At 36.6% G+C, this 24,900-nt stretch overlaps 2 protein-coding genes across 2 annotated transcripts in view; both read left to right on the top strand.

Moving 5' to 3' along the window:
* The window catches only part of LOC110187452 (uncharacterized), a 91,582-nt gene extending 67,381 nt beyond the window's left edge, over positions 1-24,201 (top strand). The window contains 3 exon segments of the mRNA XM_086832411.1: positions 21,183-21,582; positions 21,585-22,823; positions 23,117-24,201. Of these exon segments, the coding sequence (XP_086688537.1) occupies positions 21,183-21,582; positions 21,585-21,623 (439 nt within the window). The 3' untranslated portion in view covers positions 21,624-22,823; positions 23,117-24,201.
* The window catches only part of LOC110187484 (uncharacterized), a 115,111-nt gene that overhangs the window by 4,447 nt on the left and 85,764 nt on the right, over positions 1-24,900 (top strand). The gene's annotated exons all lie outside the window — the stretch shown is intronic.

Raw genomic sequence — 24,900 nt, 5'->3', positions numbered from 1 at the left:
ATCTATAAAAATCGCATCTTAAATCTTAGACATTTCTCTCCGTGCATCATTCCACACACACACATCGCCAATCTCTACACATTTGCACACACATTTGCTGCTATTGCCCCCCCCGTCTCTCTGTCTCCCCTCTCTCCCCTTATGCCGTATTCGGTATTCCGCCCTGATAAGTTGCAATGCACATTTCTTGGCATTTCTCTGGGCTGTCTTAGCCACTATCTGCAAAGCGCCACGCTGCCAACTAAACAATGAAGAACTAATCCACAGAGTATACACAAAAGAATGGCTATAAAACCGCTCGTGTGGGTGGATAAAAAAGAAAGAATAGTAAAAAATATAAAAAAAAATAAAGAATACAAGAAGCGAGAATGAGGTGGGATTGTGTTTGTATAAGGCCACTTTATGGCTGCCCTTTTGCAACAATTGTGCAGCGCTGCATTCAATCAACAAACTTTTAAAGCGCAGTTACAAAACTCCAACAAAACCAAGAAGTAAGGGGGGAGGGAAAAACATACTGAAGGAAAATGGTGCCAAAGTGGGGGGAAAATGGGAAATGTTGGGGGAGAGAGGGAGCAAATATACGTGATGGTCAGAGAAATTGCAACAACAATAGCAGCAACAGCAGCAGCAGCAGCGTTTAATTATGACAATCAATACCCAGACATATACATACATAGACAGATCGTAGAATAAATACAGTGGAGACTAAGTAAATGCGATTTTTATTAGGGGGATTTTCAGGGAGTTTATAGGAAATATCTCTTAAAAGAGTCAATAATCTTATAAGCATTCTTTATATTCCTTAACCTTTTTTACTATTTAATAGTTAAATATCTCCAAGCTTCACTGTACTATACACACACACACACACCCCTCATATATGCCCGATTTTATTGCTGATGTGCTCTCATTGCTCATCTGCGCTGCCCAGGGACCTCGGACCTCGGACTAGTGCAAATAAAACTTGATTAAATTCCATTGGCGGTTCCAATTTCACATGGGTCGGGTTCTTCCTCCTTCTCCTGCGGGCTTGGTGATGGAGATGTTGGAAAATGACCACAGAATCTCCAGAGATAAGGAAGTGAAGGCTTTAGCTAGAGTTCTTTGATATTACAACAATCAAAACATAACCTAATTAGGTAGAAGGTTGTTGTTTCTCTGTTCGTCTTTTTGTAAAATCTAGTTGCAAAAGCAAGCTTAATTGAATTAATATATGTAATTACCAAAGGACAACCAAAATGTGAATTTTAACTATTAAGTGGTTTTGAGAAATGCACAGTCTATAGAGGAATTTATGTCTCCATTATTAAACAAAAATAGTTCCAATCTAATCACAGAGAATCCAATGATTAATGCATTTCATTGAATTTAATTGATTTCGTAAGCATACGTAATCAGAGAATATAATACTTCAGCAAACTGATAAATTGGAATGCATTTTCGTTTCCCCATTTGCTGCAATATTATTCAGTCATGTTGATCAAACTGCTTAATTAATTATTAATTACTTTACAAAACCCCTCTAACTGGAAGAGGGTATCATATATCGAAACTCTTGTCGTCCGTCGTAATTGCATGTCCTTTGAGAGGGTCACTCTCTATATCTGTCCTTCTTCATTTCCCTTTAGTCTCTCAGGGCTATCTCTTTCTTTTGTGAAAGAAGATATACCATCTCTGTGTCTATGGGAGGTTTTTGCTGTGTTTGCAATGCCTTCAATTAACATGTGCCCTACGCACTTTCTATGACCAGATACCAATACAGATACATATATACACAGATACAGATAATGTCAGAATATTTGTAGTACATTAATGTGGGTGAAGTGTGTCTGAGATGAGGTGAAGTTTTTGGGTTTATATGTACGTGTTAGTGATGGATATTCAATTGGAGTTATCGAAAGTGTTATTATACAAAAGAAAGAATATATCGTTTTAGTTGTCGAAATATTTATATAGTGCCCGAAATACTGATTATTTTTGTTTATTATCATTAAGTAGATATTCAATGAATAATCTTAAATTGTTCCTAACATTTTCGTTCAACTATTTGATATATTTACTGGTGAAAATATGATTAAAGCTAGATAGCGATAGGTATCGATAACGATTTAAAAGAATTGCTATTTAAAATACATATTGCATTAAGAAACAGAGTCACCAGTCAATATATCGACTAATAATTGTATAAATCCTACTGCTTTACCTCTATATCTATATATTTATTCGAAATGTACAATCTATTATTGATCCGATACTATTGTATAGACTTTCTGTCATCTCTAATCGTTGTGTTATCTACAGAGAGCCTCTCATGTGAAGTGGCGACAATCAAACACACACTCAAAGATTAATCCTGACACTCACTTGCAAACTAATTACATGGCTCTTAGGCAACGCCCCAAACCCGTATCTCCATCCAAACCAACCCACCCACACCCACTGCCTCATAACCTTCCCTCCCCCACCCTGAAGGCTGAAAGGCAACCTCATAATAAGGTCGCCTCGGCTGCATGTAAACATCGATTGAATGCAACATTTGATTGGCAATAATTGAAAATAGTTGTTGCACATTAAGAGAGAGAGATGGTTGGGTTGAGTTGGCTTGGGTTGGATACCATCTCCTTTTCACACCCACTGCTCTGCTGATGTTGCCATGACGTCCTTTGTGCGGCTATATGTGGGCTTTATTAAATTCACACCCATCGAAGGCACACCGGGCAACCGTCTGTTGTCATCATCATTATCCTCATCAGGGGTTTTCTTCTTGCCCGAGACAAGCATCTTGACCATCATCACAATGGCCGCTCCGTCCAGCAACAATAAATGCGTAATGATAGTCAGTCACTGTCACCGCCCCAGAAAAATATCCACCCGCCTTTGGAGTACTCAGTACTCAGTACTCACTCTTATTTTTATTTTCTTTTTTTGTACATGCCATTTCATTTAACGGCTGCGAACAAACAAATGAAAGGAAGCTCAAGATCAGCGTCAGCCTTCAACTCGAAGAAATAAGCTTAAATGTACCTCTGGACACTGGGAAAAATTAGGTATATGTTCTGTGATTAATAGAAGAAATAATGGGGAAAATTTATGATAGGATATAATGAATTCTAGGTGATTTAAAAGTGATTATTGTTATCCTTACTGCAAAATTGGTGTCTGAAAAATTTCAATCTATGTTTTTAGACCTTCCAAAAAAAGGATCTTAGAGATCTTAAGTAATTTCTTTATCAATATTTTTTTTATTTATTTGATATATTTTTTAAGTCTGTTGCTGGAATTCATAATTAATGTGTAACAAAATTCCTTAATTAAATTTAAATCTATTTTTTCCGACTGCAATTTGAGTTCCTTTTGCCATCTTCAACACCAATCATCCCGCACAGCTTCGTTTCGTTGAGCTTCCCTCCTCCACTGGTCATTTGTTTATTTCATCTGCTGTAAACTGTCATTACTTTGTCATGGGCAATCCGAGTGGAGGAGAGGCAATCAGGAGCCGCAGCTTGGGCCAATTGTCAGTCCGAGATGAGCAAATGCTCAACGATTTTCACACGCCTGTTTGCAGTTTTTCGTCTACCCTATTTTTTCCGGGGCTTAAACTTAGCAGGAGCAGCTGAGAAAATATGCTAAATTGACAGTTCTTATCAATTACCTGTGGTTAAAGCTTGTTTACATTTAGTTAGGGTTTGAAAATGTCAGACAGCGCCGCAGTGGTGACCAATTTGTAAAGGTTTTGCCTGAAAGGTTGTCAAGGTAGCAGATTTCCATAATCCGTAACAATCAAACGTATTCATTAGACGTAAGCCCCATAAGCCACGAGTATGTCGTAAATTCAAGAGTCGAACACATAATTAAAAGCTTTTCAAAGGCCACACACAAGCACACACATGACAGACAAACATCAAAAGCCGCAAAAAAGGAAAATATAAATACAAACACTAGAAGTTTGCTACCAATAAAAAACAAAACATTTTTGCTATGAGTATCAAGTACCGATGTCTGGCATGCAGATATTTATATCTCTCTCGAATCGCATATTGTTCAGTATTAATCGCATTACTTATTAAATCAATTAAAAACTTTTTCAAGCGCATAAATAACAACATTTGTTGCAAACCCAAGCACTGGAAATCGTTGAGGGGTTCAGAGCATACTCTTTTATTGTGTTTATCTGACTGTCTGTCTGCACTTGGGGATCATTGTTTTTGTTGTTCTTGTTGCTCTTGCTGTTGATTTTGATGTAATTATTCACACTGCAATTATACGAATCATGGCGCGGCGGCTTCTGCTTTATGTTTTTGCCGTTCCATAATCTGCAATAAAAACAGAGAGCAACGAGTGTACTGCTGCACATTATGATGTGATTTCAAAGGACTGGTGCTGCTGCTGCCATGCCAACAGCAACATCTCACATTGCATAATGTGGGGAATATGCTGTTCGGTAATTTTATACTTTTGCATCTAGCCAGGCAGTCAGTCAGTCAGTCAGGCAGCCATCCATCCAGCCATTCGTCTATGCCAGCACTCATCCATCCATCCATAACACGGAATATCCATAACATACAACCCTTTTCTTCTTGATAAAACTGCAAATTGTACACAGAAAGAAATGGAGCTTATTCTAAACCAAATTCTTAGCTTTTTAAAATTATATTTCATTAAAAATAAAACCCAGAATTGGTTACCTAAATCTCCTTCAAATTCTCATACCACATCCCTAATAATTTCTATATCCTTTTCCCAACCCAGAAGTTGCTTTTACATTCCTTGCCGTGTAGCAATCAAGTTGAATGCCAGCGGATGGGAAAAATACCTCTCAACTAATATACTCTTTTTCCAAGCAGGACTTACATAAACCCAAAATAAAAAAATGGGAAAATAACAAATAAAAAATGTGAAGCAAAGAGTAAAAAAAAAAACGATACAAGAGATATCCAAATTGATTGAAATATTCATGGAATATTCCTGCAAATTGCAGATGACTTTTCATGCTGATATAGCGGCAAGAGGTAAAAAGGAGCGACTCAGTTGATTTTCCTTTTCGTCCTTGTCGTTGAGTCCTGTCAACTTCGTGTTCCTCTCTGAAGGAGGTGGAAGCGAGCGTTTAATTAAAAACATTTTGTATACACATTTGCTTCCTCCACAAAGATCCACACAGATTGTAGGAGCTCTGTGTTATTGCGATTCCGTTTGCAATTGCTATTGCCTCGGTTTCCTTGTGCTTAAAGCACCCATCGAGTAGGAAAAGTTGGGGGGATTTCCTACTCCCTCCCAAAATGCTAAAATCACCATCCTGCTCTTGTTAATGATATCACCAAATGGGTGCTTTTGTTGCTGCTGCTGCTGTTGGTGTTGCTGATGTTGCTGCTGCTGTTGTTGCTGCTATTGCTGATGTTGTTGTTGCTGCTGTTGTTGCTGCTGCTGATATTGCTGTTGTTGTTGCTGCTGTTATTGCTGCTGCTGTTGTTGCTGCTATTGCTGCTGTTGCTGCTGTTGCTGCTGATGTTGCTGCTCCTGCTGCTGCTGTTGTTGTTGCTACTGCTATTGCTGCTGCTGTAGCTGCTGCTGTTGTTGCTGCTATTGCTGCTGTTGCTGCTGCTGTTGTTGCTGCTATTGCTGCTGTTGTTGCTGCTATTGCTGTTGTTGTTGCTTCTGCTGCTGTTGCTGCTGCTGCTGCTGTCAGTTGTCGGTGCTGCTGCCGCTTGTTCGTTGCTGTGTTAATGATATTTAATGATGATGCCATGGCTGTTCCTACAGCTGCCACGCCCCCCGTTCCGCTTCGCTTCAAGCTCTCAAACCCCATTGAATATTTTGGCATCCGTTGTATCCCCGAATCCTCATCCGCATCCGCATCCTCATCCTCATACACAGTACCATTGCACATGCACATGGAAAATTTGTTTGTCTATGCGGGACGTCATTTGATTTTGTCTGTCTGTCTCTCGGAGTTTGCCAGCCTGCTGCCTGGCTTTTAATATGCACCCAATTTATACCCTCTGTGCGCCCCCCCTAGGAACCCCCCTTGTGTGCCCATCATCAATGGTAAGCCCCTGGTTCCGAACTAATTTTGGTTAGGCAGGCGCTAGTTATTGCCATGGCTTTTGGTCTATCTATCCATGAATCTGTGCACTGAGCGGTGATATGTATACTAAATGGTTTCATTCATTTCATGTTGTGAAAAGAAACTACAACTTGTTCTGGAGGAATTTAGATTTGGGCTTGCATTAGCAGGAAAAAGAAAGAAATTTGTATGAAATTGGTAATTTTAAACCATTGAAAAGGGTACATAAAGATTTTAGTACACTTAACACATCATAACTAAAAGAGAATTTAAATTATTTTAAATAAATTAATTAAAAATCATGCATCTAGTGATTTAAAATCAATTGGAATTATACCATTCAAAACGGCAAAGCACTTTTCCATAATAAAATAAAACACAGCAATGCTTTTAGTTACCATTAGGATATAAATTAAATCGTTTGTCAGATTATTTCCAAAATATAACAACCTTTGATGTACAAATTCAAACAAAAAATGCAAGCAACTAAGCCTATTAAAAATATATGTAAATAATCAATAGAAAATTTATGCTTTTAACTAATTTAAATAATGTTTGAAATTCTTTTTTTAATTCAATTTAAAAATAAATTCTCTCTGTAGTTTTGGGTTTTTGGGCATTTTTGCAGCTAGAGTGGGCGGCCCCCGCAGGCCACAATCATTATCAGTTTTCCAGTTTTCCGTTCGCTTTTTCGGTCGGATGTCTGCATCCAAGGGATTCTTCATTTTGTGGCCAACGCAAATACACAAATGCACATTTTGAGCTTTTGAGTTTTGTCGGCTTTTTATCCCCTTTCCCCCAAAAACCTTTTTTCCTCCCCCGTTTGAGGTTGAAATTTAAGAGCAGCTTTTGCACTACTCTTTTCCTGCTCCTCACTTGTTGCTCCGGTCACTTTGCCATTGCATTCAATGAGCGAACAAATTGCAGTTTGCACCAAAAAGTTTGGTAATTGCTATTTGCAAGCCAGTCAGTCCCCTTTTCCTCCTGAAAAAAAAGATTGAGCTAATAAAACGTTCATCAGGGGCAATTGCAATTGCCAGATGCGGAGTTGAAATGCAAAAAAGGAAGCGCCAAGGATAAACTAAAGACATTAAAATAAATTACAGACGAAACAAGGGAATTTATCGAGAGTCACTTAATTTCAAGTGAAGTCCGATTCTCGATAAATTATCGAATGTTTATCAGCTAAAGGGATAATTAAGTTTTTGAATGATGTTTTCAATGTTTCAGTATAAAATACTATATTTAAATAAAGCTAAAATTGCTTCTCTTATATTGTATAGTTTTTTTCTTAGTCAGTTACTCAGCTAATTCTCTGGTTTTATTAGAAATCCAACTCCAATGGATTTTCCATCAATCATTTAATAAATTTCTATAGAGATTTTGCTCCATCTGATGCGGTGCACCTTCAATTAAGCTTACCTGTTTGTGATAACTAATTTTAGCCAACAATACACACACACAGTCACCAGATTTTCCACAACCACAATCAGAATACACTTTTAGCTAACGATGGCTTACGGTGGCTCTCTCTCTGTGGTTAACACACAACCATCGATCTACTGGTCACATAATGTAGCAGGTAGCATAAGGAGAGGAAAATCGATGCACCAATGGGGTTAATATCTAAATACCGCCTCAAGGCCTCACTCGCTCTTCGAATCGAACTCCGCTCTTAATTACTCGGAATTGCGCTTGTCAAACCATTCCAGCCCGATTGGGGAAACCTTTTTCGCCAAAAATTGTCAGAGACAGAGACGAGGGAAGTTAATTTATGCAGGCAGCAGGGGAGTGCGAGTACGAGTACTTGTATCTGTATCTATGAGATATACTCGTAGTACTTTCGTAGTGCTTTCTACCGGGTTCATTTAATATGCGTGCGGCGTCAAAGTTTGTGATGATTATTTTTTGGGCTGTGGGTAGATGTGGGGGGGCGTGGCAGACGGGCAGGACACGCCCACAGTTTCATGCATACAAAAATAACCAATATTGATTTGTCATGGCTCGGGGTTTTTTGAGCGTGGGAGTTGGGAGTACAGTATCTCTATTGGTGAGGAATATATATATATTTTCCTCCAAGCTCCTTTTTTGTTGTGACCTTTCTTCATTTTTATTTTTACTTTATGCTTGTATACTTTTTTCCCCTGTTTCTGTTTCCCTTTTGCGATTTTGCGACTTTGTTTTTAATGATTTTGGTTGCAGCTTTGGATGAGCAAACACACAACATACAGGGGAACCCCCCTAAGTCCTGGCACATACAAAAAATTCATGGCGCAAAATTCAAGCTCATCCTGTTTTTTATTCCATAGCTGCATCTACTTATCTATGTCTGGCTTTGAATGTGTTCCAAAAAACTCATAAATGTGGGGAATTTAAAAAGGGAGAAATGTGAATACTATTAGGAATAACTTTTTAAAATTATAGAGAATTAGAAATGGCTGTAAAAAAAAATAGTAATGGAAACAATCTAAACAAATGATGTTAGTAATTTAAACTAATATATTTTTCCTACTTATTCCTTTTATTTGAATTATTCTTACCTTTGTTATAATACCCATTCCCATTGAAACAAAGAAATAGCTAACTTAACTTGCCTTAACAAGCTTTATACTTCCTGGAATTTCTCACCTAAATTGGTATAAAACAAGCTAAGAACAAAAGCGTAACCTTGGGAATTTTCAAGCTAAATCTTTTACCAAAACTTTTTCCATTCCTGGAACATCCTTATTTTTTTTTTCCGAGGGAAAAATGTAATGCCGTTTATTAAATTGTTTTGTTTGCCAACTCTTGTTGAGATTTCAGTTTTTGACGTTGGCCAAAAGCCTTTGCCAGACAGAGCCTCCTCCTTTTACTCCACCCCTCTGGTCTCAATCGTGTGTGAGTGTGTGCTGTGTCTGGTTGCATTATGATGTTGATTATGCAGATTATTATTATCAGCCACATAGGCTGCGAGTCTGAACTTTGGTTCATCATCATTGTTGCATGATTCATAGTCGGTCCGTCTGTCCTTTCTGCATGCTTCATTGGTCCGAGCCAAACTCGAGCTGAGCGGCTTATACACGCTCCATGGACCGAAAGTTTTCGGGACTGTAATAGAGCTTCAGAGCCGAAATGCATTCAGTGAACAATTGAAATTTATAATTAGTAGCAGCCGCACACGCACAAAACACACACTCACAAAACACACACTCACCCGGCGAACACAACAATCACGCACACTCGCAAAGCCCGGGAGAATATGATTAATACTTCCCGAAGTTATTTGTTATTAGATTACACCTAGCCGGAATGCACTGAGGAAAAAGAACTGGTTATAAATGGGGAATTTTAGGTAGAAAAATTACTATTATTTGTGAAATATCCAGATAACGCGGGAATGCGACTAATATACATATACTAATACAGAGACAAGCTTATTTACCTTTCCTTAAAAAGAACAATTTATAGAATATTTATTTAATGCCTAAATAATCGTACAATAATTGGAAAGATCGCCTAAAATTCTCAAGTACGAATTCAGCAACACCCAGCTTTAGGAAAAAACAAAATTCTTTAGGTTTATGGTCAGCATAACTAAATCTCCTAAAGTTTCTTAATTAAAAGTTAAATTTCTAGTTTATTACAGACCTTAAAATGAACTAATAACAAAATACAACATTTTTATGGATTATTTAATTAAATCCCTACTAATTATTCACTGGAAATTAACATTTATAAGCTTTCAAGGAACCCGTTACGAAAAGAAAAAATATAAACCCAAGAGTAAACCCTATTGTTCGTACCTTATAAACCCTTAAGGATATATATCACTTTGAAATTAAAAGTTCCCATCTTTTCTTATTCCTTCTTATACATTTATTTCTCCCTGTGTACTTTTTGGAATCGTTTTGGGGGGCTGCATTGTACTCGGATGCTGTGCTCCATTGTCTGTTGGTTGGCATTGTCTGGTCTCCGGCTTTGTTTTCATCGCCTACGTTCGCCTCTGATAAGAGTCTCTCTTCCCGCCTTTTTCGGTGGGTGTTTGGGGGGAAGAAGTCGAAACTTCAAATTGAAAACTTTAATTAGAATTATTGTTATTGTTGTTGGCGCGGAGAGTACTTCTCCAGCTGGATGCCATTGTCAATGGCGAAGCTTCTTCGTTTCCTTTTGGTTTTAAGTGCCCAGACCAAGAACTTACCTTTGAAGGGGGGGGGGGGGGGGAGAGAGAGGAGAAAGGTCCTGCAAAAGTTGACGCAAAAGTTTGCCACAGGAACTTGACGCGTGTTCAACATACTTGAGCGCCTTTCCTTTGGGGGGAAAAGGTGAGTAGATGGTAGGGGGTTCGTCCTGGCCAAGTGCAGTTTTAATATGTTGAAAGTTTTGTTCGGAAATCAGTTAGCCGCTTAGTTTTCCACCCCATTTGGAGAATGTCTGGCACGCTGCCCCCTCGATTGGAACCCAAAGCACTTTTATCAATCATGCAATTTAGAAATATATATACATATTGAGTATGGGACCCTCAACTAGGTACTTCCTGCTTAATTGTCAATTAGTGGGCACACACACACATATTTTGTAAATGTTTTTCAAACTCAATCAGCCGCAACGAATCGATCTAAATGGAGCCACCAATCAATTTATTTCGCGTTTTGTATTTTTATTGTTATAAAAATAAGAGAAGAGAAATTCAAGTAGGGGCACCAATCATTAATTAGTTTAGCCGCAAATTAGTGGAACATTTTCAGCACAGCAACTCCGGGTCAATATATTCTATATACCCATTTTTTTTTCTTTATTAATTTCATTCAACTTTGTAATTATTAAAAATGTATTTCAATCTAATTTTTAATGAGATGGTTTTTGCGGATACTCGCGGTATAAATACAAAACTGAATTGTGGTGTTGTGGCCTTATATATTATGGGATTTCTATAACAAATTGCTTTATGGCCAAATCAAAATCACTTGGCGTGTGATTTTTGCGGTATAAAATGTTTGCCAACCATTGTTACATCACAAGAAGGAAGTCACAAAGAATTTGTGAAGGGTTTTTCTCAGAGAGAAATAAAAGTATTTAATTTAATTTATTGAAAAATCATAGCGTAGAACCCCATCGATTCTTTCAATCGGTTCCAGATAATATAAATATATATTGCCTTTCCAATCAATCAATGTCATGTCAGCCCCACTTTGATTGTCCAAACACTTGATTAAAATAATCATATATAAAGCGAACAATGAACTCAGTCAAATGTCAAACAATTACAGTACATAACACAGAGATATAAAATAAAATAAAATATACATAAATGGAACAACACAACTCATTTGGTTAAAAGATCGAATGCCGATCATTTATCAATATTCAAAGACCAATTTGACCTCACACTCAATTTCTGTTGTGTTGCCCCCAAAAAGTGTGGTGTGTACATAAATTGAGAAAAATAAATTGGAGAAAAAAAACCTCCAAATTTTGTACACATTTCGCCATATTGTTCTAATTGCAGCCATTTGTTAGACTTTAAGGCCTTCAAATAAAGAACCGAAATTCGGCGATGAATTAAGTGAAATGCGTGTCGTTATTTTGAAATCAGCTGTGGCCCCCTTAATTGATATTAAATAACTCTCAAACACACACACAAAACAACCTGTTACGCAATATATATATGTATATATGTGTATTTGGGTGGAAATGTATATTTTAATAAATGCAAAGCCATAAATAATCTGCCGCCCAGTTTGGCTGGAAACAAAATACAACAGAAAAAATAAAACAAGCCGCACAGAAATTAATAAAGAACCCAAAAATACACACACACAAAGGTGAGAAGAAAAAATAAGCAAAATACCCAAATAACAATTTCTCAAATTTCCCAAAAAACAAAAGAAATCCAAGCTAAACGTTTATCATACAAAAACTTGCCATATTTTATGCATTATTCACGCATTTTAACTACCGTCCGATGGAACCGTGACTAATTAAGCAATTTTTAAGCCAGCCAAGATTTTTACTAATTATTTATGGTCTTAATGATAAGTTTTTGTTCCCTCGGCTTTTGTTTCGTTTTTTTTTTTGTAAGTATTTTTCTCTGTTTATGAGTTTTGCAGTAAATTATTTATCGATTTATGGCTCGTTTTTTCTGGTCATAAAAACTGCATCAGATATTATTCATTTCTTTGATTGAAATTATATTATTAGCTCTAAAGCTTTTCCCCCATTTAGAAGAGGCTCTCAAAGTTATAGTTTTTCAATGTGATTAGAGAAAAATTGCTAAATTAACTTTAGTTTTATGATGCTTCTGTGTCTATCTTTACTTTGGATCTTGTTCTGACTTTGACTTTAAGCTCTGTCATTATAGCCATCTCCGACTACTTACTACTTCAGGTTTATTTCATAAGTTTTAGTGCCTTCATTAAACCATTTTTACAGCCTTGTGACTTGACTTTTGTTTTAGCCTAGCATCATCTTCGCTGTCTGCCCTTTTTTTCAATCTTTTCTTTTCTTTTTTTTAATTCTCTGCGTTGATTGCCTCTCTGGTCTGATCTGGCCTTCATTGATTCTTTTTGAGCCCGATTCGTTTTCGTTATTGCCATCTATAAGTGCGTAATTTACTTAAGCTGCTTTCGGCTTAATATGCGCATTTTAATAGATTTGTTCCACTATCGTCAAGGCAATAAATTAATAAAACTCTCAGGCCGGTCCGCAGAGTAACCTGCCTTTTCTCATCTTACCTTTATTTTACCTTGCATTTGCTTTCCTTTCCACTCCTTTCGTTTCCTTTTTCGGCCCAGTTTTTCTACCATCTTTTTCCTAGCCGAATGCCTTCTGCACTTGACTTGGGCTTGGGTATTACACTGGAAAAATTTCACTTAATATTTCTTCTTTTTAAGAGACAAAAAACTGTGATTAAAATAAAACATTAATATTTCAGTCAGAAGCTTGTAATAATGTGAAGGAGTCATTTCCGACTCTACAAATCATATATATTCTTGATCAGCATGAAAAGCCGAATTGATCTAGATATGTCCGGCTAAAATCTAATTTTTTCAAAATTTTAAAATTTTTTAGAGCATTAAAACTGCAAAAAAGGTGATAAAAAATTGATTCTTTTAAAATTTTATATTTAGTATGCAGATTTATTTACTGAATAAAAACTAACATAAGTACACTTTCCGAAATGAAATTGATGCTGTTTTGGCTTAGTTATGAGTATTTTAAACTTTTAAATTTATAAATTTATGATCAATTATATATTATTATTTTTATAAAGCATCTATAATTTTTCTGCAAGTGTAAAACCTTTACCTGCTCGCTGGTAACCGGGGCCTGAAAGCTTTTCAGCTGCGGCTGAGTGCCTCTAAGATGCAACTAATGATAACGGCGGCACAGACACCGACTATGGCCTGATGGTTGGGGATGTGGCTGTGGATGTCGATGGGCTTGGACCTGGGCTTGGGCTTGGGCTTGGGATTGGAGCCCGGTTTTTAGGGGCTGGCTATTGCCGTAGAGATGCAGCTCGTAGATGCAGCTCGATTAAGCTGCTTACCTATTGCAGGGGCGTTGCATTTTGGGTGTAGCTGCCGCATCAGCGCGAGGTCGCCGCAGCTGACAGCTCAATGGCCCCGTGTGTGTGTGTAGAGTGTGTGAGTGGGTTGAGTTTGTTTTGTGTCAGTTTACATTTGGCTCCATTCATAATTATCAACCTGGCGGCCGCCTCACCCTAACCAGCTGTGAGCTGCAGAGCTGGAGGGGAATCCCCGGCAATGCTGCGCTTTTTCACGCTTTGGCGGCTCATTAAAAGAACCGCAACTGACATTGCCTTTTGTTCCCGAAAAACTTGCACTATAGCACCATTGGTCACACCTTTTTTTGCACAGGGAAAAAAAGGAGATAAATAAATAATTAAATAAGCATTTTCTTATGATTTTTAGAATTTTAAAGCTGAGAGAAAGTTTAAAAATTCTTTATAGATACTTTGAACCAGAAAACCCTTTGAATTCTCTTTTCTAAAATCCTTAAGTGAACAAATCCTTAGGAAATTTAAATACAAAACTATTTTTATTTCTGTGCAGCGTTGTCAGTGGGCGTGTTGGAGAAGAGTTTCCCGAGATATGTGCCAGCCTCCCCCTTTTCGGTTATAAATTATGTTTTGCCTTGCACAAGATTGATAGTTCTCTCCCATAGACACCCATGGGCATCATCTCTCACTCTGTGAGCCTGCTGCTGCTGCTGCTTCTCTGGCCAAATGCCGTTAGCCAAGCTCGGCTATATGGCAAGCAATATGGCAATATGCATATTCGACGATGTCATTCCCGTGACCCAGTTAACAGGGGCAAATGTGGGGTGGAAGTGGATGGGAGCAGGGCGTCGCCTTTAATTAGCATATGCCAAAGCAGGTGCGCGGAATGTGCGAAGCGCGATAATTTGTGGATGGGCTTTTGCCATTTGAATAATGCCCCTTAACTAAGGCTATATTTCGGGGCAAACGAGAGGCCATAATAGGAGTTTGGATCAGAGAGTACAGAGAATTGCAAATTGACCTGGTCATTATATGATTTCGGTTTTAATGGGGTTTTCGGCAGTAATCTGTGTAACTTTAAAGGTGGTATCTAGGATAGGAGTTTAAATGAGTGAAGGGATTGAATAACCAAAAAAAAAGAACAAGTATGAGTAAATGGTTTAAATTAGAGTAGGGATTATATAATGCAAAATATATCGTTATCGATAATCAACATTTTATTGTGGCGATATATGTGTGATAAATCGATATGATGTTTAATTTATCGAACCATTATAATGTGGAAAAGAGATAAATATATTTAAAGATATGTTTTCTATATTTTTATTTAATAATATCGATATTTTAAAATATATTTAAATATATGTTTCATATATTTTAATAAAATAATATTGATATTTTAACATATATTCTTTGAACTTTTACTGTCGATATTCATTCCTAAAATAGAGTCTAGAGTTTGTTATAAAGTTTGTATATATATTTTTTTTTCTATATTTCCCTTGTCTAAAGTAAGTCCTTATTAGTTTCTGCTAATCAGAAATGCAGCATAAGGCTAAGAATATACCTTAAAGTGCTCCAAATAATTTATGATACATTTTATTAAACCTCACAACTATCTAGAAATATCTCCCTCATATTTCCCTAGCACCAAACTTGCTTTTTAATACCATATTTCTTATCTGCTCCTACGTAAACCTTTCTTGGCAGATAACCTCATGAAAATCTTGACCAATTTCCCTCTTTCAAAGACGAATTTTAAAGGAATTTTTGTAGACATCGGACTTTTGGGTCGCCCTGAAGAAATGGCACTGCATCAACAAGTAAGAAAAGTATGCAGCAATTTGAGTTTGGCTTCTCTCTGCATAACAGGGGAAATCCCCTCTGGCATTCGTAGGGCCCTGGGGCACACACACACTCCTCAGAGAACCGTTCTAATCCCTTTTGCCATGCATCAACCTCGGCAGAAAAGGGGTTAAAACCAATTCGTTTCAGCTTTTCGGTGGCCCACTCACTCACTCTCTGGTAACAACAACAATGGATTGAAGAATAAGCCTCGGGGTCAGCCAGAAAAAATAAAGCATAGAATGCAAGGAAAACCTAGGAAATGGGTTGGGATTTTTCATCAGCTTTTTCAGTGCGCAAGCACTTCAATTTCAATGTAATCTCTTTAAAGGTGAAACTACTACAAATTAAATGAGTTTCAATTTCGATTTCTATTTGGATTCGATGGAAGTGGAGTACAAATAAAATCCAGTTTTAGAGATGAACTCTATTTGATTTCATTACGCGACCGGCTTTTACCTCTCCATTTCATTTCATTTCGTTTTATTACTTTTCATGTATGGACAATCAAACATTGATGTCAGAATTTAATATGCTGTATAAATCGTTTTGAGCCATTGACACATTCATGCATTCGTTCAGTCGGTCGTTCATATTGTTCATATATATCTTTATATATATACCTATATATACTCGTATTCGTAGAATCAACAAACCAAAGTTGTCTCCATGGAATGTATGTAACCTTTTTCTCTCTCACTCGTTCAGTATTTGTATGGAAAAAATATTTATATTTACACGCAACTCGTAGATATACATATATTTTTTATATCTTTGTTTTGTGTATAAAAAAAAAATGATAAAAAATAGGAGAAAAAAGGGGGAGCGGCTGACTGGTAGAGAATTTTTCACTCTTATTGCTTTTCGAAGCTTTTCCATGGTTCACATTTCATTTATTTTCACTGTGTGCACTTCACAACTTAATACACTTTATTATTGAAAATATTTTTTATTACAAGTGTGTGGGACGACGACTGGCTCTGATCGTTGAGAGGAAAAGAAGGCTTCCTGGAATTTTTGGTTTTATATACTCTCATATTTTTTTCTGATGGTGGCCCTGACACGCAGCTCTCATAGTTGTTTGGGGCATTGATTTGCTGCACTCGTTTCCACGAAATACAAATATAAATACGAAACCGAAAAACACTCTTTCTTTTTTTTTTTTTGTACATGAATAAACCGAACAGTAACCTCCCCCCATAACGTGGTATATTTTATATATAAATATATGTATTTTTTACCAGACTTTTGCTCCCCCTCTCTCTGATTTTGATATTCATGTTGCATGTTGCTGACTTTTGAAGTTTTTCCTTTTTTCGGCAATTGGAACTTTTTCCTTTGCCTCAAGTGGGTGGAAATATATAAAAAAAAAATACAAGAACATAAAAAACAATTTGAATAGCTCTCTTTGCATTGTTTACTTTAATTTACATTTTATTTTTTCAATTCGTTTTTCGGTTTTCGGTCGTATGCAAATTCTGTGTCGCTCTGAGAGCTTCTTTTTAATGAACTAATTTTGCGGCATCGTCCGATTATTTATGTATTTCTCGCTTACTCTCGCCTCGCTGAATTCAATTAGGCGTGTGCCACATCCCTTCTGCTCCGCCCCTCTCCCTTCCTCATGTTTATTTATGCCCCGAACTGTTGCCTCATTTGCAAAAAGTTCCCCCAAACGCAAAAGATTCTTTCTGTATGTGTCAGTTTGATAAATGATATCAATTTCTTATAGACACCACACACACACACTCCCTTGTTTTGGTAGGCTTCGAAAAAGTTTTTGTTTTAGAATGTGTTTCTCTCTGTTTCTTCAAGTCTCAAGTCCACTTTTGCCAATTTGACACTTTTAGCGATGCGCGTGTGCCATGGAAGTTGAATTTCAAATGTATCTCAAGGTTTGCTCTGACAGTTGAGTGCATGAAATTTTAATACCAAACGAGGCAATCTCTTAGGACACACCGTCGTTCTCTCTGTTTTCCATTTCTTCTTGCCAATATATGCTAATCGGCCGAGAGAGTTGTATTTCGGAGCGGAAAACTTTTTGCCAAGATTTGACTAAGTAAATTTACAAAATGCGGTGGTAGAAGCTACCCCCAAGAAAACAGGTTAATAAGCCTGGAATATTATGTCAAATGAGATAATAATCAAATGTACATATAAGTAATTAACTTGTTTGGGAATATTAAAGTCATGAAAAAGTATGAAATATTAAAGGGTTACTTATGAAAATAATTATGGTAAAAGGAGTTCAGGAAAAAGGTCTTGTTTTATATAGAAAAATTCATACATTTTATAGTATTTTTATAATTCTTTAAGAAGCAACAGGTTCTTTTAGGAACTTCCCCAAAAAATCCATAACCTGACCTGCTCTTTTTTGGCAGAAATCAATTTGTTGTGGCAATATTTTTAAGACTAGCAACCATATATCATGCCAGACTTATGTTTGACTCTCTTTCCCTCCCAAAAAAAAAGAAATACAAATAAAAACAAACAAAATATCTCTGCAATAATTTAAAATGCCAACGAACATTCATAACGAGCATACAATTAACACAAATTTTCCCCTTCCTCCTACCGGCTGGCCGGCAGCTATTAGCCCAGAAAAAACATAGACACACACACAACACATTAGCCGAGAAATAGCCTCAAACTCAGACGGCGAGATACAGATACATTTAAGAGACCCACCAAGTAGCCAGATACAAGATACAAAGCGGCGACAGACGGACGACAAAAAAGGCCGCGAGGCAAACAGTTCCCAGATCCCAATGTAAATGACATAGGAATAAAAATATTCATAGAAAGGAGGGAGAGGGAGTGCACTCTAAATAAAATTTAAAATTTTTAAAAATATTATTAAATTAGGATTTAATTTATATTTTCAAAGTTTAAGTATTTGGAAAGAGGTATAAAGTAAGTTTTCATATGTTTCAAGTAGGTTATGGCATAGATTTATATATAATACATTAGTTTTAGTCTTTAATCTTATTGTTATTATATTTTTATTAATTAGAAAGGAGAATACATATAATTTTTGGTATATTTCAAGGTAAAATCGATATAGATTTAAGTGATAGATAGCTTTTATTTATTATTTACGGATTTTATTATCTATCTTTATTAATTAGAAAGGAGAATACATATAATTTTTGGATTTTTCAAGGTAAAATTGATATAGATTTAAGTGATATATAGGTTTTATTTATTATTTACGGATTTTATTATCTATTCTTTTTATGATTTATATATATTCTCATACACTTCATGAAACTCAGACCCTCAAGTGGGTAATATACCCCCAGTTTAGGTCCCTTTTCCCGCAGTGTATTGAACTGGAAAAACTTTCGTCCACTAATCTATAATGCTGTCAGGCATTGAACAACTAAAAAACCAAATTTGTAACTCATTAAACAAAGGCCAGAGAAAGGGAAAAAATATAAAACAGAAATGAAAAATGAAATGAAACGAAACTAGCCAAAGTGAAATGACTGATAAATGCCACTCGAGTCGCCGGCTGTCTCATTTGGACTGCCAAATAATATTTAATTATAAACAAATAAACGAGAGGGGAGAGAGAGCACAGAAAGAGCCCTCGGGGTTAGACACGTCTCGTAAAAGGTGCCGAGTGATTAATTATTATGTCAGGGAATTAAATCAAATATTTGAGTTGACACAGCGAACGGAACGATGCAAGTCTTATCTGTCTGTTCGAAATCACGAAATGCAAATAAAAATGACTTTAAGGAAAAAGGCCTTCCTTCTTTCTTTCTGGCATGAAAAATTGAAAAGCCAACACACGGGCCGCGGCCAAAAAGATAACATAATCCCATAGCCTGAAACCGTGAGGTACCTACCTTCTTTTCTTTTCTTTTCTTAACTTTTTTTGGTTCGATTTCAGTTTTGCTTTTATTTCGATTTTGGAAGACCGAGGAAAACATTAGCATATATCAATGCCAAATGCAAATAAATCATCAATAACATTTCTCTGCCACTTATGCACCACTTACAGATACTTATGCCACAAGACGAACCGATACCTGAAGAACTTCTACTTCTACTTCAACTTCTACTCCCGCTGCAGCTGCATGCATTTTCCCCCTGAGGGAAAATCCCCTTTCCGAACAAGAACAAGAGCAAAAAGAAAAATAGAAAAGAAAGAAAAGGCTGAATAAACGTCTGTCTAACTAAGGCGCCTTGCATAAATTTACGCCGTGGAGGATAAGCCCAAAAGACATGCAGGAGGAGCTATAGGAACAAAACCCAGCGACGAGAGAAATGGAAAGGCAAACATAAAGCAATTTTATGCGTTTTTAAAATGCGGCAATTGACTGAAACAACACACTGGAAAATTCGAGGGAATCGCATGTGAGCACGTTTCGCCTTTTCCGAAGGGTAAATCAAATACGAAAAAGGAAGCAACTCCTCCAACCAACCTCAATGCCATATCTCAGACGCCTGATAAGCAATATAACGCAAATGCTTGATGGTTTGTTGACGACCAACAAAAAGTTCTTGAGAGCGTGTGTAAACATTGGCTTGAAAACTGAGTACTCAAAGGAGGAAAACGCAAGGACAGCGAAGGATCTCCTTTCCAACGGCAGTTACAAATTGTAGCCACAGCTGTGCGTGTGTGCTCCTTCTCTAAACCATTTATAAATGTAACAAAAAGCAAGAAAACAAAAAACAAAAAAACAGTGAAAAAGCCCTTGGCACAAGTGCAATGCATAAATATAAACACATACAAAAAGATACAACGAAACAAAACTGAAGATGCGCGAAAATAAAGCCAAGCTAAAGGTGTTGCCAAAAATAAATACAAAAAACAACGCACGCGTTTATAAATCGATAATTTAAAGCTATGAAAGAGGGATTAACACAGGCCTCTGCCATAAAAAATAAGAAATAAAATCACACCGTCGCGGATAAGTGCTAAAAGTGCAATTTCAGCAATTGTATCTGCGAGATACATTAGCCTGGATACACCGAGGAGTGCCGCGCGATACTCGCTTAATGACAATTTGACACAGGCAAAATACATGAAATTGAGCAATTTATATGCCAAATGTGTAATTTGAGATACGTTTTTTCGTAGCCAAGACCCGAGATGAGCAGATGTTGGGTTTGAAAGAACTTTAATTGCAGCCAGTTGGTGGATAGTCTGTATGTTGCAACATTGAGATACAATGCGTACTCATGAGATACTTCTCTGTGTGTGTGTGTGTGAGTGCTGTGCGTGTGTGTGTGTGTTTTTGCAATAAACTTGCAAAGAACATTAATTGCAACTGCTACTAACTGATGCCAGATGGTTATGTGTATCTGTGAGATGCATCTGAAAAGGTGCAGCTCTATAAGATACAAAACAAAAACATTAAAACAAGCTGAAAAGGCTACAAAACTATCAAATGCAATACATATGCATTAATTAAATCTATTAAAATAAATCCAAAGGTATCCATTAAATGAATTGGATCAACAAAAAACCCTTAGTGCTATTAAACTTATTTATAAAAATCCAACTAAATAACAAAATAAATGAGAGATACAGTGAAATAAATGTGAAAAACAGTGAACAAAAACTACAAAGAACAGTGTGAAAAAGAAAGGCAACAGTGATACTTATTTGCGTTGCCATAAAAAATAAATTAATTAAATAATTTATGACCAATGAACAAATATTTCTTTTCTCTACTCTTCTCTTTTTTTTTGCCTGCTGCAAATCCAATTTAACCAAAAGCCAATTCATTAGTTAAACCAAAACAATCCCCCTAAACTGCTTTACAGAGCATCATCCACAATTAGCGCCATTGGAGCCAAGGAGCCAAGTTGCAACCAATGGAACATGTTGATGCCAGTGCGGGAGTACAACAAGCACATAGCAAAAATACCAAATTGCAAGATGAGGCAACGGTCAGTGCTTAGACCAGGATTCGTCTGGATGTGCACACTTCCGCTCCTGATTCTGCTGCTGCTCCTTGGTGTTGCCCAGGCTCTGGATCCGGCGGCCAGTGGAGCCAGTGGGAGTTCAGGAAACATCGGCGGAGGAGGAGGAGGAGGTGGTGGTGGTGGCGCCGCTTCAACTGCCGGCGGAAATGGCGGTGCAAGTGGTGGCAGCCTGAGCAGTGGTGGCCCACCCACACTCATTGCCAATCTCACGGAACAGGGTAGTCCCGGTGTGTATAACAATCGACAATGGGTTATAATGCTAATTACATGTATATATAATATACATATATATGGCATTTATGTGGCCATTGTAGGTGACCTTTGTAACTTTTAGACCCCCATAACGAAAACGATGCCGCCATTTTGGCATTTTGTAAGCAGGTTTATGCCAGGAAAATATAAAGAAAACGTATTACCATACATATTTCATAAATCTATATAATATTTCTCTAAAGTTTAAAATTAAACAGCTTTAGAGGGAATAAGACTCACATTAAATCGAAGCTTCTGCCAATTTTTCCTTTAAATACTTCTTTGATGCTGCAAATTAAACAAACTTCCTATAAAAAATCCAACTTTAGTTCCAAATTTATAGTAAAATATAAAAGGAACTTTAACCTCAATAAATGTGACCAAGTTAAAGCAACCTTATCCTTTGTGTTTTTCACGAACTCGGTCACACTTGGCTTGGCTAAATTCACAAGCAAGTGTAAACATGAAATGTGTTTGTGCCCCAATGTTTGTGTGTGTTTCCTTGTGCGCATTTCCGGTTTCCGCTTCCGCTGGCTTGCTCCCTTGCCAAGCGGGTGGCAAAAACTATTAGCCACTTGGCGCTAAATAACCACGCCCACAACCCACTAGCCCATAGCCACCCAATTCCACCCTTGCCACTCTAAGGCAAAACACTAAGCATCAATTAACCCAATTTTCAGAATCCATTTTCACCTGCAGTTACGTCGGCAGGAGCTTTTGGCTTTTTCCACAGTATTTTTTCTAGCTGCGTGTTTGCAGTACCCTTTTCTACATATGTATGCATGTTGTTTTTCCCGAGTTTTTCCTTTACCTTTGTTGCAGAAGCAAATGCCCAAGTGACGGTGTCGAAACCCCAAGTTCCAAATTCCCAAATTTCCCCACCTAATCCCATCCTGGCCACTCTTGTCCAGACTTTTCTTTCCACAATTTCATTCGCAGGCGTTGGCTCAATTGTTGTAGTTTGGTTTGGTTTTTGGATCAGGATCTGGAGAGGTCGTCGCAGGATTGGAAGCTGCAAATTATAATTAATCCATTGATTTTGCAAATATTTTTTTTCTGCAGCTTTAATAATTCAACCTTAATAAATATGCATTCCTTTCGCAGCATTTAACAATGAATATTTCAACAAACGGAACGTTTTTTTTCCAGCCAATGTAGATTTTTTTTTCCGTATTTACTTTTGTAATAGTTTTGCCTTTTTGGATCCAATTACAAATTGATGAGCAGGTAATGAACACAACAAACAAAGGACAATAATATATACAAAAAAATATTAAAAACAATAATTTTAATTTGGAATTGTTGCTTTTGATTTTCATGTAATTTCATAAATAATTCATTCGAAGTCATTCAACATTTATGCATAATTCCATCTTGCTTTGTTCTAGCTGTCGCTATTAATCAAATTATCCGTATACCTGCATTTTTAACGGTCTGGTTTTTCTCTTCCACTCTTATATATTTTTTTATTTTTTTATTTTTTTTTTTTGTTCTTGTTGTTTGTCATAACATTTATGCAGCCGTCTGGAAATTCGGTGTGACAGAGCAGAGAGAGCAGCGATGGCCATAAACTACTGCAGAATGCGGGTGGCCATAAGAACTGACGCTTGATTGATTTCTCCCAGCCACGAGGAACACCTGGAACTCCAAATGCCAGATGTCGGGGATAATAAATTCAAGTGACAACACTCGAGAGATACACATACATTGTGTATTTGCTAGAAGTTTAAAAAAATCGTTGGAGAAAGGAGTTTGCAGGTCCAGTTTAGAGTTTAGAAATAAGTTTTATACATAGGTTCTTAACTAGAAATCAAATACAAATTGTAATAAATGGTAGGCCATTTATATTTTTAGTTTAGTTATACCTTTTACCTTTTGTAATTCATAAAATAACAAGGAATTAGTTATAAGAATAAATATAAATGGTATAGCCATTTATATGTTAATTTTAGTTAGACCTTTAAAAAACATTATATTTTACAAGATAAGAAAATTGTAATTCCCAAAATAACAGGGAATTACCTTTTTAAGATTCTTAATTCGTAAAGTATGCTGTATACTTAAAGTATATTGTATATTAAACCGTCTCGAATAATAATAAGAATCTTAAATAGTAAAGTATACAGTACACTTAGAGTACACTGTATGTTAAATAATCTTGAATAACAATTAAAATAAAATAACTGGGAATTTGCTCTTTAAGAATCTTAAATTGTAAAGTATACAGTACACTAAAAGTATACTGTATATTAAGTATTGTCGAATAGGAATTAAATAATGTGAATAGAATGTGGACATGGTTTTCTAACAATTACCAACCTTCACCATTCTTTGACTTGCATTTTATATGAATTCATTCATTCTTTGTTTTAGATTTTACATTTTTATTGTAAACAATTTAAATTGTAAAAAAATCTGTCCCATGAACTGTAAAAATATGTATTGAAATATTCAAAACATTTTATAGAATATTTCAAAACATATTAATTAGATTTAAATACTCCCTAAAAGACTGTAAAATCCTTTACCTCATTAAAAACCCCACAACTTTGTTAACTAACCTTAAGATCTGTAAATAAAAGCAAACTAATTTATAAAAAACAAACCATGAAATGTCTTGATGGTGTGTCATCCTTTTTTTTTCGTTTTGTTATGTTGGTTTCATTTTCATGTTGAACTGTCGATCAGGCCAAAAACTCCTCGGCAGGGGACGCAGGAAGTTGTCTTAACCTGTCCATAAAGATGGCACTCCTCGGCCTACACGATTGCCGTTAAGAACTGGTTTTAATCTGAGACTCTTGAACCTCTTCTGTACCCCTTGTGGTTCTTTCAGTTCGCCGTGAGATACGTACTTTATGCATTTTCTGACTGCATCTTGATAGGCCGAAGACGACGGACCCAGGCCGCACCGAAAAAGATTGACTCCGGGCCGAGTGTTGATAAGACGAAGCCACAAACGGCCGATAAAGTCAATCAATCAGCTGGGAGACAGCCGCGGCTCAAAGCGGACTTAATTATCTGTTTTAGATAAAGCCAAGGCCAAAAATAGCCATGGTTAGTAAGTGATGTTATGTTAAATATCCCCACAACAAAAAGCGGCCATTTAATATGCCAATTGTGTGTGGCGAACAATGCCACCATACTTGGTCTATAGATGGTCTCCATATTTAGGTAGCTTTTAGAGATGCTCGAACAAGACTTTGAATGGTTTTTATTACTATTATTATTGTTAGTTTAAACAAACGTTTTTTGGACAGAAGAACCCACCTACGTTGAGGAGAAGATCTTTTGGAAATACCTGCGA

This window comes from Drosophila serrata, unplaced genomic scaffold (assembly GCF_035046125.1).
Source record: "Drosophila serrata isolate PLE 108 unplaced genomic scaffold, ASM3504612v1 contig_249, whole genome shotgun sequence".
Taxonomy (NCBI): domain Eukaryota; kingdom Metazoa; phylum Arthropoda; class Insecta; order Diptera; family Drosophilidae; genus Drosophila; species Drosophila serrata.
Note: the sequence above shows the minus strand (reverse complement) of the source record. Positions and strands in the feature narration are given on the sequence as shown.